Source organism: Anabas testudineus, chromosome 1 (genome assembly GCF_900324465.2).
Source record: "Anabas testudineus chromosome 1, fAnaTes1.2, whole genome shotgun sequence".
Taxonomy (NCBI): Eukaryota; Metazoa; Chordata; class Actinopteri; order Anabantiformes; family Anabantidae; genus Anabas; species Anabas testudineus.
Genome location: NC_046610.1, coordinates 24,944,628 through 24,959,107, shown reverse-complemented (window position 1 = coordinate 24,959,107; position 14,480 = coordinate 24,944,628). Strand labels below are relative to the sequence as shown.

Sequence of the window (14,480 nt, the reverse complement as noted above, 5' to 3'; positions counted from 1 at the left end):
CATTTTGTCTCATTATTCCCTTCCTATGAGGGCCCTCTTTTCTAAGAGGGGCAGGGTTTTCATCCATTTTGAAAACAAAACAGGATTCAACGCGGTCTGTGTCACATTAGAGACCAGTAAGTGGTACTGTGAGAACTACTTACTGCTGTTGCAAAGATTTACACGTTATGGCAGCAGGTTGCCCTCTGTCTTTGACCTGTATGCTTATGTTGTGACACCCAAAGGACTGCACTGTGCCCTCCTTCACATACAGAGCAGGGGAACTTTCAGAATATTAAAGCACTGTGGATGGATTTTTATTGTTTGAGAAAATAAATGTTCTGAAATAATCATGTTGACCATCAGTTGTTTGGAATAAAAGTAATACACAATAAAGAGCAGCATTTAATGCTTCCACGTCATTACGCATCATTGTTGCGGGGAGGCACACATCTCCTCCTTGGTGATAATACAGATGGAGGTAAGACTGAACCTCCAAACACTGAACACCCCCCTTTGGAAAGTCCGTGGTAATGCATCGTGGGAGGACACCCTTTTTTTATTTGTAATTCAAAGACGGAGTCGCATGTTGGTGGCCATCACCTGCTGCTGCACATTTGAAGGATAAGCGGGTCTCTAACAGTGAAGGCATCCGAATTCATTTACAGTTTGTGAGTGTTCAGTTTAGTCAACCCGAGAATTTAAAAGAAGGAAGTGGAGTTGTGCGGAGGAAATATCCATAATCTAAAGAATTTAAAAGCTTATTGGAGAGTGTGGAATAATTTATGACTCCCTCTTTCCCCAGTCAATTAATCTGAATGAAGAATCTCGCATCAGTGGGGAGGAATGAATCATGCATTAGCATTTCTCATATTTGCCTAAAATAAATCATAAATATTTTTCCCACTAAGAATATAAATCACTACAAACCCAAATGAAACTCATCACCATGTAATGATACAAGAGGCAGGGTTCGGATAATGTCACTAAACAACTAAGTAAATGCTACAACAGAGCCGGGGGTGGGGGGGGGGGGGGGGGGGGGTGGAGGAGGTTCGTGCATAATTGCAGAGAGAGTCAAAGGTCGCAGCCGAACACAATTCACAGTCGCTGCACAAGTCTGGCATTTAGGGAGCAGTGTGCGTCGGTGCGCATCTGTAGCTTCCAGTGCACCTGTTAACAGTGAACTCAGCAGCACAAAGTCTGTGCTCTGTGCGTCACGGACTTTATTCAGCCAGCTGCTGAGAAGAGTTCAAGGAAATTGCGGATTGGTGAAAGGCTGAGGGAATCCTAACAATATTAATAACAGTAATACAGTGGTAATAAGCCACAGTTACTTACGCTGCTGTTCTGCCCTGACCAGTAGACCACCGCATGGTTGTGCGCAGAGTCCCCTGTCAGAGCGAAAGTGCTGCTGGTGATCTTGGGCTCATCCTGCCGTGTATTCCCTCTCCCTTCATCCCTGTTCCATCTGAACTCGGACCTGCCCTGCCTGTGCCCGTCTAATAACGAGCCCCGATCATCTGGAGCGCCCGCATCCACGCCGGTCCGGCCGGTCCACCCGCTCTCGCTGAACTCTGCAAACTCAGGACCGCTTCTCTTCGCTCTGTGGAGCGCGGCATCCTCGCGCATCTCGGGCTCTTCGTCCTCCTGACTGCCGCGGCGACTTTCCTCACTGGACCCCGGTGTATGTTCCTTTGTACTAACTCCATCCAAACTGACATCTTCTGAGAACAGGGGGACGTCCTCTGCAGAAACGCCTGTCTCATGGTCGTCGTCCACTCCAGTATTTTGGCCGGTAACCCCGAGTTCCCTAAACTCTACTCGGATGTTTTCTAGGGTGCTCGGCTCCTTTGTGGGGTCAGTGCGCAACCCCAGCTGTAATTCCTCCAAGTGGAGTTGAACAGGCGACGGGCAAGATGCGCACGTTATCTCCGACTTGGCATTTTGTAGGGTATGAGCGGTTATGATCACCCAGATACCCAGAGATAAGTGCAAGCCTGGGCAGAAGCCAGCCCAAGTCTCCATCGCTGACAGAGATTTGGGGGTGAAGGACCGTTACAGACCTTATCCGACACCTTAACTCCCTTCTCTCAGGTCGATATGGAATAAATGACGCCTCGAGTGTCCGTCTGGTTGTTTGGGGAGGGGGGGGGGAGAGAAAAGTGCTCTTCAGTGAAACTGTTCACGTCCAAGGATCTTTGGTCAGGAAAGCCACCACACAGGAGGGAGGAGCTGTATTGCAGCCAGCTGCCGAGTGTGCGCCCGGAAGAGATAGTGAGAGAGAGAGAGAGGGAGAGAGAGAGAGAGAGAGAGAGAGAGAGAGGAGCTGTCCGTGGTACTGAGTCTCCTCCTGTTCTTTCTGTTTGAAGTACTTTAGATCTTAGCCATGCAAAAGAGTCCATGCATGGCACACAGTAGGATTTATTTTTAAATGTCAGAACTATTCTACATGTTACTTACAAATACTGTATCCAAAGTGTTGTGATGCAGTTTTGTTGTATAACTGTGGTTTTTTTGTCTAATGAATGACTCAGTTACAGTGGATATATCTCAGCTCAGACGCGCTGACATCAGAGCAGTTTTCTGGGCTCTGAGTCCACGTTTTCTCTTGATCAAACACAAGAGAAGCATTTCTCATTAACTGCTGTCAACAGTTTCATTTTAATGTCCACACATTTATTTTATTTGATCAAATCTCATGAAATAAAGTGTTATGAATGTCATGTGAAGCTGCATGTTTGTGTCATTTTGTTGTCCATGCATTTATTTGATGACTACATTTTACACTGTCCTGATATACTGCACATAAACTTCACACTTTGGAAACCTTTGTAAAAAAGAAAAACAGCAAAATGCCCCCTGGGGGTTGGAGCCTTAACAGTTTTCAACCAGGTACTTCAGATGGCTCAGTCAGGTAGAGCTGTGTCATTACATCTGTACATGATCAATCAAATGGTTCAGCATACGGAGAAAACTAAGCTCCCAATGATCCTGACTAAATCTCATTGATTATTATTATTATTATTATTACTATTACTCCTTCCATCCAGCAACCAGCTGCTTCCTCTGGTCACTTATATTATAATTGTTTAATTTATCAATGTCTCTCTCTGATACCAAACTCAACATAATGTGAAGAATGAAGAAGAAGCTTCTTTGTGGTGGCAAAGAGAAAAAAAACAAAAAGCAGCGCTGGCTCTCGTGAAGCAGGGCAGAACTCTCACTGATGGATTGGGAAGAATTGGCAGGTAGTTGCACCACTCCTTGGAGGGAAATAAGGCAGTGCCTAGAGGCATATGAGAGAGAGATAGAGAGAGAGAGAGAGAGAAGGAAGAGGGGAGGGGGACTGGAGGGACACACTGCCGCCGTTCTGCTATATAAAAGCCAGAAACGCGTGTTTGTACTGCTACGTTGTGAGCGGGTGTTTGAGTGTGTGTGTGGCTCAGCGCAGCGAGGTTATTCATTAGCGATCGAACTCCTTGTGCCCTTGTCCATCAATTTGACTGCCCACAAATTGCCCATCAGGGGATACTCAGGGGAATCTGTGTGAATTTCAACAAATTTACAAATCATATCTGTGTGAAAAAGACAGTTTGGTGGATTTCCAACTCCAGCTGCAGAGCAACCAGATATGCTCTTGTGTAAAAAAAAAAACAAAAACATCCTAGCATCACTGTGATGAGTAATCTGATTCCTCTGTATTCCACAAAGCTGACATGTACATTTCATCCAAAGTGTCTCAGCCAGGACAAAAGTCGTTAGAGGCACCCCATTTAAAGGGCCTCAAGGTGTGACAACTGCGTTTGTTGAATTTCTGTAGCCACAAAGCTACGCTGGCAAGACGTTCCCATCCAGCGAGCCAGCTTGTAAAATAAATTTGAAAGGGTCATAAAACGGGTCATAAAAATAGAACATATTTCTACAAGGTAAAATGAGTTTTTACAATCTTCTTTAGCTTTTTACCTGAGAAGAAATTAACATCGTAGGTCTTTACGCTAGTAAAATCAATTCAAATATATACATCTGATCAGCTTTTAGTTGAACTTCCGTCCTAGTGTGATGGTTACAAAACACTGGCTCCAGTTTCGGGGAATAGATCCACATTTTGCTTATTTGCTTCTTCACTGGTTTATTGTGAAGTAATGTCATTTGGCAAATGCTTTTATACAACTTACTCATTGAGAAGCTTCAGTGTCTTACTCAAGGACGCTTCAGTATATGACCAGAAAAAACCAGGAACTGAAGCATGACCCTGCAGTTTGTGGACTGCTTGCCGACCGATTCCTAGCTGTCCTAAAATGACATCACAAGATCCCTACCAGCCTGACATCTGCACATTAAATGTGAAGCTTATACAGAAAACCGGTGCACTTGCAGCAAAAAACACTCCCACAACACACTTTAATTAACACCTTTAAAGGTGCTTATAGGCAAAGCTGGTCTTTTGATTTCAGTTTTTATACTAAGCTAAGTGAAGCAACGGACCATGTTTACTGACAGTGTTTTTTTAAAGAGATGTTCCTAAACGTCTACACTTATTTCCACTACAGAAACATGTCTGTTTTTGATGAAGTGCTGTCTGAGGGCCTGGTGATCATAGTCATTCGCCACTGGTTTTCTGCGTTGTCCCTTCATTGCTCTGCATTCTCTCAGTCGTTTAATGAGATTATGATCTGCAGATGATGAAATGCCCAAATAGGGCAAACTAAATAAGTTGTGGATCTATTTTTACAGGGTGGTGAACCACACTTTCTATGAGATTTTTTTTTTTTTTAGTCAAACACAGTATAATGACACAGTATAACTTAATTAATTGTATTATTCTGACCCATTTTGCTATTTTAGGATCAGTTTATGTATTAGTTTATATATTTTGATTCTTGTATGATGTAGATAATTTAATTATCCCATAGATTTGAACTTCTGTTGATCAATCATCCAATCACATTCAGTTTACCTTACAATAACCAACTATATAAGAGTTTGACTTGTGTCTTTGTTCTGTGTGACTCAGCAGTGGCATTAAAGACAGCATGTTCAACTGTGTGTTCCAGTCTTCTATTTGAAAGTCATGATACTGACCTTCAGCTGTGAGATGTTTCCACCAGGTGTTTTGTGTTTAGCATTAACTTTCCACTTATTTGTTGCCTCTGCTGCAACTTTCTTTGAAACATGTTGCTGCCATCAAATTCACAATGAGAATATATTTTCCAAAAAAAAACAAAACAATCAAAAACCTCTAGAGAAGAAAGAAAACACACATATTTCAACAGAGGTCCAGCTGAAATGGTTCAGAAACACTTTCCAAACTCTTAACTTTGAAATGTCCAGGCAGGTCGCCACCCAAGAAAACCTCTAAGGACTCGGATCCACACAGAGACAGGGACTGAATGGAAGGACTGGATTATTTCAGATCGAGACATGTAATGAGGATTTAATGAAAGTGAATGGAACTTCTCTTTTCTTGTGACGCTGCCATTCATCAATTAGCATGGCTTACTAATGGAGTGGAAATTATTAATCCCTTTTAACAATCAGTCAGATGGAATTTTTCAAATCAATCAACATCCAAGTAAGATGTATTTTGGAAAGTGGAAGTAGTAGAAGTACTGCTTGGAGACTTTACCGGAAGGAAGTGTCCTTGTTAAGACATTTAATTCCTCCCTGAACCAGAGGTGCTGATCTGTAGGTGACCCTGCCCTTTTACCTTCCTGCAGTGAGGCAGCTGGAAACTTTAGAACAAAGAAGTATGACATTATATTAGCATTTCATTCAAAAAAAGATGATTTGAGTATGAAGAACATTAGCCGTGAATATCATACATTCCATTTTGTTTATGTGATGTAAGAGTTAGTGGGAGTTAATGATTGTAAAAGCAACAATGCGTCATTGTTCGGCATTCATTAAAGACACTACAATAATGTTGAGTTACTTTCTGCTTGTGTAAGGACCAGTGTGAATAAAGCAGAATGTGTATTGTTCATATTTTATTCATCATTGCATTTTCATTTTTCTCTATATTGCATTTCTCAACATAACAAAAATTAATAATCCTTTTTTTTTTTTTCAAACTACTGGCCACATTAAAGTAAAGAAACACTGCGGCGGTGAAATGGCCAGCTTGATTCCCACCCAAGACAAACATTGATAACCTAACAGAGACAGAAACAATGGGACTCTATTTCATGGCTCAACTATTAGATAATAGTGTTCGAAGCAAAGTCTGTACCTACCACAAGCCATTCAATATCTTATGATTTCTTCATGTACACTTCCCTCAAGGCATTTCTGAGAAAATGGGTTGATAATAACAGGACATACATTAGATTTGACCATCCAAAATCATTCACCCTGTGTTATCGTATTCACCAAAATGGATGGATGTGAGGTCACAGTGACCTTTGACCACCAAAATCTATGTGGTGTGTTCTTGAGATATTGTGTCCACTATTGAAAACTGTTGAAAAGGCATTAGACTACCACTCTTCTGAAAAATATTAGCATTTTACAACCAATATTCACAGCAGCACTGTCTCATTCTCAGTCAAACAGTCAACTAGTCAGCAGCCTAGTCAGGATGTAAAAAGGGAAAAGAGCTGCACTGCTTCCAACAATGTTAACAGAGTGCTTTGAAAGCCAGTAACTCAATTACAGAGCACAGTCTCTTAAAGATAACATGTGTGTATTTAGAGAAGGCATTTTTTCAGGCAGCCAGATTGAGGCACGTCATTGTGTTATGCCACCAAAAGACTAAGTATAAGAAAAGCTTGTCTGTATGTACTGACGAGCTTTGCCTGAGCGTAGGTGTGTTCACAGCTTCATCCTTCTGTATAGTGCTACAGACTCTGAGGTAAATAAGAAACATTTCCTATTTTAAATATACAACTCCAGCTTCCCTTATTATTTTGATCTTTTGAAGACAGCACTCACTAAAGTTCATGATATGAATTTCATTCATATGCAACATGAGAGATAAGGTACACAAGCTGTAAACTATCAGTACATATAATTAAATTAGCATTATGCCTGGTTCTGTCTTGAAGGGATCCAAATTGGTGCCTCCCAACCTGGCAACTTATATAATGCATTGTAACAGAACATTTAAGGCACACATGTCATAATACGTGGCAAAAAAAAAAAAGTGAACCTTTTGGAATTTTGTGGTTTTCTGCAATAATTTGTCATAAAACATGATCTGATCATCATCGAAGTCAATAGTATAAACAAATATGATGTGCCTAAAATAATAACACAAAAAATCTGATTTATCTTTATGAAGAACAACCATAAAAACCTCACAGTGCTATTTAATAACTGCTTGACCCCCCAACTAGGCAATTCCTGTAGCTGTGGATCAGACCGGCACATAGTTCAGGAGGAATTTTAGCCCATTCTTTCAGGAAGAACTGCTTTAGCTCTGCCATATTCATTTCTCATGTGTGTGGCTCTCTTCATTGTCCTGTTGCATCATTCAACTTCTATAAAGTTACAGCTGACGTACAGAAATTCTCTCATTATCCTGAGGAATGTTTTGATACACCTGGGAATTCATCTTACCCTCAATCACTGCAAGTAGGCCATGTCCTGATGCTGCAAAGCAGGCCCAAATCATGATGTTTCCTCCACCATACTTCTGTCAGTGTCAATGTGCTGACAGAAGTTCTTTTTATTAAGCAGCAGTCTTAATCATCCCTCTCAGTTGTCTCTTTACCTCATGATGAGTGTTTGTTGTGCTTTTGGAATCATTTTCACTGGTTGCCCACTTCTTGGTAGAGTAGTTGTTTTCCTAACTGTAGAAAATGTGAATTTCTGAAGTCTTTGACATCATGTTGTAACCCTTTCCAGCTGTACGTAAATAGTCAATTCTTGATCGCAGAGCCTCTGAAAATTCCTCTGGCATGGCTCACATAATCATGTTCTTCTTGTGCTGAGCATACTTAAAAAGTTTGAATGTTTTTTTATCAGTCATAGTCTCTCTAGTCCACATTTCCAAACTAATTTTCTTAACAGGACTCCAGGTATGCTAGCACCTGACTCCAGTTAGCTTTTATGAGGTCGAGGGGGGTCAATGGTGCACATACTTATTTTCACTAGCACTATGAGGTTTTTATGGTTGTTCTCAATAAAGACATGAAAGATTAACATTTACATGTAGTTATTTAGCTTTTATCCAAAGCAAGTAGGGGTACAAAGCACGCAATTATCTGAGCCAAGGAGACAAACTTTTAGGTAAAGTGCTCTAGAAAGAGCTGTTTTGGTTTCATGAAGTTTGTTTGTTTGTTTGTTTGTTTGAGTGCAGAGAAAGATTTGGAATACTTTTGTTTTAAGTTTTTGAAAGTTGAGAGTGAGGCAGCTGAGGGTGCAGAAGTGAGTAGATCGTTCCACCACTGTGGAACCACAGAGCTGAAAGGTTTTGCCTGGAATATTTTGAGGTCAGGTGAAGTGAGGAACGTCATTTATTTGCCGTGAGCAGTGAGCAAGTGGGATTGTAGACCAGGACGAGTGAGTTCAGGTAAGCCGGTGCTGTTGAGTTGACCACTTTGTAGGCAAGGGCAACTACAGGAAGCAAGTGCAAGATCTTAATTTTTTGCATGTTATTATTTTAGGCACATCATATTTGTTAATACTCTTGACTTAAATGAAGATCAGATAACGTTTTGTGACAAATTAATGCAGAAAACCACAAAATTCCAAAAAGTTCACATACAACAAAAATGACACATTTAGAGGACAAACAGTGTGTTCCAAAACTGGTTTGTATAGACTGTTTTCTGATTGAATACCACTGCATTTGAAGATTGGTTGGGCGACTGAACCTTTGCTTGCAATAGTAAATTATATCAGTTCCCAACCAGAAACACTGGGTTGAATGATCCGTATACCCTGCTTTTGGTTGGCTGCTCACAGCTCCTAACTTGCTGTCAGATTTGATGGAATACAAGGTGGTGTGGTGAGGCGTGCAGTCAAAGAGTTGATAAGAAGACTATTTTTCTTATTCATGCATGCTAACCTTTATGCAGATCCTCCTCAAAATTCCAGCAGACATATATAGAACTTAACCAATAATGTGGAAAGTTTTATGTCAATAATCTACAGTTGCAATCAGTTGGTCACTTAGTTAAGTTAAGATTAGTTTAGTTAAGCTTTTGTCGAACAAGTTGGAAAACCTGCAATCACAGTTTTAAAACAAGACTTTCAAGGGTAAGGGAATCATTTTCATTGTACTAACTTTCCACAAACTATGAAGTGTGCAGTGCAGTGTATGGTGTCATCCAAACTGGCCTCCTTAATAGGTTTTGCTAACTCCTCGTTTGAACAAGTCACAGACGCTGTCATTTTTCTTGCGCGGACTGTAGCATGATGGTTGCTCTGGATCACTAGATAGTAGATTAGGGGTCATGTTGACGTATTTACAAATACTGGATTATATCTACAAGGGATAACTGAGCGATTCCACAGCCTATGACTCTTACCAGACCTGTGAATACACAGCTTGTGCACAAGTTGTACGATTACATCAGTAGGATATAACGCATGCTGAATCAAGCTAGACAGGGGACACAGTAAATACTCTAAAGCCTGGGGAATCAAGCACCGTAAGGAAACACGTGACATTTAGCATGAAGCTTTTGTGGGTTTCCCGGCACACCAACCTAAAAGGTCATTCTAAGATAGAGCATCCTCGGACACGCAACTGTAATTGACCTTTTCCATTGATAGTAGGGCACAGATTGACATACGCTTCTATTGGGGCCTGGATTCTTTCACTGCTGTACAAATATAATTAGTTAAGTTGCTCTGGGAGTCATTAGGGTACAGTTAGTAAGCGCACAGGACAGTGGTCCAGAAATGGCAACTGCAATGAAACATGATAGCCTTTTTCTGTCTATGGATACAGCTTTGTGGTGGATTTACTACCAATAACAGAGCAAAATTGCAAAACAAGATATTTGTCATTTCATAAGTAGGATGTGGTGCATTTTGTGGACTGTATTGAATCATTTGAATGTTGCCATGGCTTGTATTTTTTAAGAATGCTAGTATCTCATGATCCAGCACACATAAAGGCTATCTAGCAGCACTCCAGTTTATTTTAAAAAACCATAGGCTGCAGCCTAACAACACTGGAAGACATTGCGAGGTCCCGCTGTCTCAGCAGAGCCAGGAAAATTCTTAGGGACGACTCACACCACGGATGGTATGCTTCTGTATCTCTCCTGCCCTCGGGCAAGAGATACAGAAGCATAAATAGCCGGACAAAGAGACTTAAAAATTGTTTTTGTCCATTGGCTGTCAGGCTCCTAAAATTCTAAACACCACATAAGAGAGGCTCATATACAACCTATACAGATCTGTGCAACATGTATGTGTGACAGTGAGTGATTAATGTGTGTGTGTTAATTGTATGATTCTATTATTGTATTGCTTTTCACAACTTTTACATACATGAAACTTTTACAGTAAGTCGTAGCAACTTTGTCCAATTTATTAGCTAGCTTCACATTGTATAAATATAAAATATTTGGCAACAGAAATAGTGTTGTGCTGAAGTCTTACATTAACATGTTTCATTGTCATAATTCGAAATCACTGAATAAATGTTAATTAGTGATCTGAGCTGCTGTTTGACATTTTAACCAGCAACAGCATAGATTAGTGCTGAACAAATGGCAAACGTGAAGCTGCACTGTGGTTAGACAGGAGTCTTCAGAAAGCTTTACATCTTATTTTGTTATTATTTACTTCAGAAGAGATGTTTCATAATTGCAACTGCATGTGTATTTTTATTTAAAATTTCTTTGAAGCTCATGAAAGCTCAGTTTAAAACTCTTGACAATAAACTGCAGTTTAAATTTCAACTAATTATTGTTTTTCATAAACAAGGACACAAATAATTAACTTTAAGTTTAATGATGAACCCACAGAACATTTTAGCATTGTCTGCAGCTGCTATCACAATTTTTTTTTTTTTTTTTTTACATTTTTCTAAGGATGTTGTTTTAGAACCTTTTTAGGAACTTTTCATGAACTCACACAACTCTTTGGAGACTAACTTACAATGGTAAAACTACTAGATTCTATCTTCCCAGAACTAAATATACACAGTTAGCAACTAGCTGGTGCATGTAGTGGAGAAATGCCTGTTCTCCCTGTGTCTGCGTGGGTTTTCTCTGGGTACTCTGACTTCTCCCTACCTCCAAAGACATGCATAAAATTTACTCTAAATTGCCCAATAGGTGTGAATGTGATTGTGGATCATTGTTTGGCTCTGTGTATCCAGGGTGTACCAAGCCTCTCGCCCAGTGACAGTTGAGATGGGCTCCAGCATTCCCACGACCCTCTAAAGTTCATAATCATTGCATATTCTTTTTCCAGATACCCGAGTGTTACTGCTCTTTGTCCCTATAATAACCTTTACATCTTTAACTCACAGATGAAAGAAAGAGAGAAACTCCTAATAATGACAATACTTGGTGAGAGCATCTCTGAGTTGAACTTGGGTTCATGCAAACATCATAAGATCAACTTGCATTCACATAATGACATCCAGTCCACTGTATTTTCTACTTATTCAAGATCACTTAAATACTTCACATTTTGTCTCCCCCTTCTTCACTCATCACTTAATCAGTCTACCATTAATTGCCTGTTCTTTGCACTATCACATCTGGCAGCCTAATTACTCGTATTGCTGCTATGTGTTATTTTTCTTCATAGGTGATAAATGTCCCCCTGAATAGTGTTGTTGAATGTGACTAATTGTTGCAGCCTTGAGGCATCATTACAGTCAATGTCATTTACTAATGAGCAAGGAAGCAAGGTCCTAATAAAAGTTTTGAAGTCTTTCAACACAATGAATTCAGCTTGTGTAGATTTTAATCCTTCCATTTAGTCCCAGGCAGCGTGAGGGGCAGGGTGAATGGTTGCTGTATCGATTACTGCTTTAATTCTAAATAGAGACTGACAGTTCGGGCAGCTACTGCATCCTCCAATGGCTGAGTCAGTGCCTTGTCGCTGTCACTGCTGTGCTTGCCAGTGGCAGGTTTGTTCCCCTATCAGTGGATAAGGATATCCATCTTCACACCTCAGGGTTCACAGCAGGCAGCCACTCTCCCAAACAGACAAGTTTGCTGAATCTAAGCGGGGCATTCCAGGTAACCAGCCTCCCCCTCTCGGTGCATTATTTAGCCATCCCTCAGGGACGGAGGAACTTGGGGGCAATGCTTTGAACTTTATCACAGTTAGTCTCCATATATGTTTGTTGAGTGTGTTTCACAATGAAAGAAAAGCGTGCGTCATGACAGAAGTGTGCTATCAGAGAAGTGAGAGAAGTCAGATTTGAACCACTTTGTCAGCAATACTTGCCTCATTCTTACTGAAGTATCCTTGAGCAAGTTACCGATTGCTTGCATTGATGTGCTGAAGCAGACCACGGTTCATTAGAGACAAGCTGCAAGAGGTCTCTTTGAGGATTGATAGGAAATTTAATGGTAATGGACTACAGTGACACTCAATCTGGAAGACAACGTCAATCATTCTCCCCAACTACTTTATTTCTTATGCTATGCCACACTTCTTGGCTTACTTCACTTACTTTATTGTCCTGTCCGACTGAAATTAGAAGGGCAAGTCCTTCATGTTTGAAGGACAGATTTGGGATTTTTCAAGTCCTTCTCAACCCATACGAATCCCACTTTGTGTGAATAGTCTGTAATATTACTTATACTGTATGTTCAATTGGGTGTTTATTGTAAAATAATTCCTCACTTGAAAATACACACATTACAATCACAGCACTAAAATTGAGGATTCTGCTTTTTTATCTGCAATATTGTCCAGGCTGCCACCAGAATAGCTATTCGGGGACTCTGTAATGGCCATTTATGAACCAAATGATATTTTGGGTCTTTAACACAGTAAAATATAATATTTTCATATTATTCCACAAAACTAGATAAATGCTTGCAATACAATGTTTATTTTGTGAAATAAGCCTGAAATTCCTTCAAACCACAGTTCAATGCTATCTCAGAAACTGCTCCAAGTTCTTACACAGAGCGCCTGATGTAACCCTACTCTGAGAATCCTGGCATATCATATATTGTTGGAGTTCATATTTCCTTGGCTAAAATGTCTGTCAGTCATGCCAAACAATACATGAGATTGGATGGCTGCTGGCTAGGAAGTAAGTTACATTGTCCCAGTTGACTTGTCGTTGGTATTATTGGCTATGATACATTGACTGGCTCACTGCCTGGCCTTTAAACTTGAATGAGGACTTGTTTAGTTCAGGACAACAAGACAATTCTCAATGCAGTGTTAGAGTGAATGGAGATTACATCCAAGTGTCAATACTAAAGAGAGAACGAAAGCAAAAATTACCACAGTGAATCGCAATGCGTACAACCGAGGGGTTTTTTAACACATCACAGGATTAAAAGTGCATTTTGTTTGTTGGAAAATCACGGTATCACTAGTACACAGCATGGCCACAGTTGCTATGTCAACAGTCTCTCCCAGTTCAACCATGGAAGGCTGACACTCCTTCAAGGGAGTCAGAGGTGTCTCGGTGGCTTACCTCAGTAGTCCCCTCAGTCACGTCCTGCAGTACTCGGATTTAGGCATTTACCATATTCCTTCTATATGTTAACGATGGATTTAAAAGTATTACAAGGGATATTCAGTGACTTAGAAATGTTCTTGCATCCATCCCCTTACTTGTGCTTTCCAATAACCTTTTGAGGTCTGTTGGAGTGTATTTGTCTTTATGGTGCAGTTCTTGACAAAGATTCTGATTGACCATTAATTAGACCTTCCAGGCACACTTGTATTTATACTACCATCACTTCAAGCACATTAATTTCATTAAGGCGATCTCTGTCTAACTAACTGTGACTTCTTAAACCAGTTGGCTACACCAGTGATGATCTAGGTGATTTATTTTTAACTGGGTAAATACAGTCTCTTATTTACATTTTTATTTCTTTTAATTAATTTACGTTATGCTGTAGGAAACTGTTTACACTTTGGTAAGAAAGAGCATTTTTTGTAAATCTTTTTCAGAAACTGCAAATTGTCAGAAACTGCAAATTATCAACCATAATCAACATAATAATGTTGTGAAAAATAAAAGGTGAAAAACTTCCAAGGGTGGTGAAGACTTTTTATTAGCACTGTAATATGAAACTGTACAGAAGAATGGCCTGTAGTGAACAGTTCATGATGCTCTGGGCTTTTATATTGTATCTTTTACTGTACATTTCTTTGTGAGGTGAGAAGAAAGAAGTGAGGACACCTGCTGAGAAAACACAGAGCTTCCATTAAAATCCATTTAACACATCAAACACTTTCACACTTTCAAAAACTAAAAGGAGGATTTCTTCACTACCTGTTCTCACGATAAATTCTCACAATTTATTACATTAAGCTTCCTTTAAAAATCAGTGACTTTTTTTATGCCATTATCTGACACACATTACTGGAACACAATTTTATAA

General features: G+C 40.0%; 1 protein-coding gene across 1 annotated transcript in view; it reads right to left on the bottom strand.

The window, feature by feature from the left end:
- sorcs3 (sortilin related VPS10 domain containing receptor 3) overlaps positions 1–2,007 on the bottom strand; it is a 189,500-nt gene extending 187,493 nt beyond the window's left edge. The window contains exon 1 of the mRNA XM_026358764.1: positions 1,321–2,007. Within this exon, the coding sequence (XP_026214549.1) occupies positions 1,321–2,007 (687 nt within the window). The remainder of the gene's footprint in view (positions 1–1,320) is intronic.
- Positions 2,008–14,480: the final 12,473 nt, after the last annotated feature.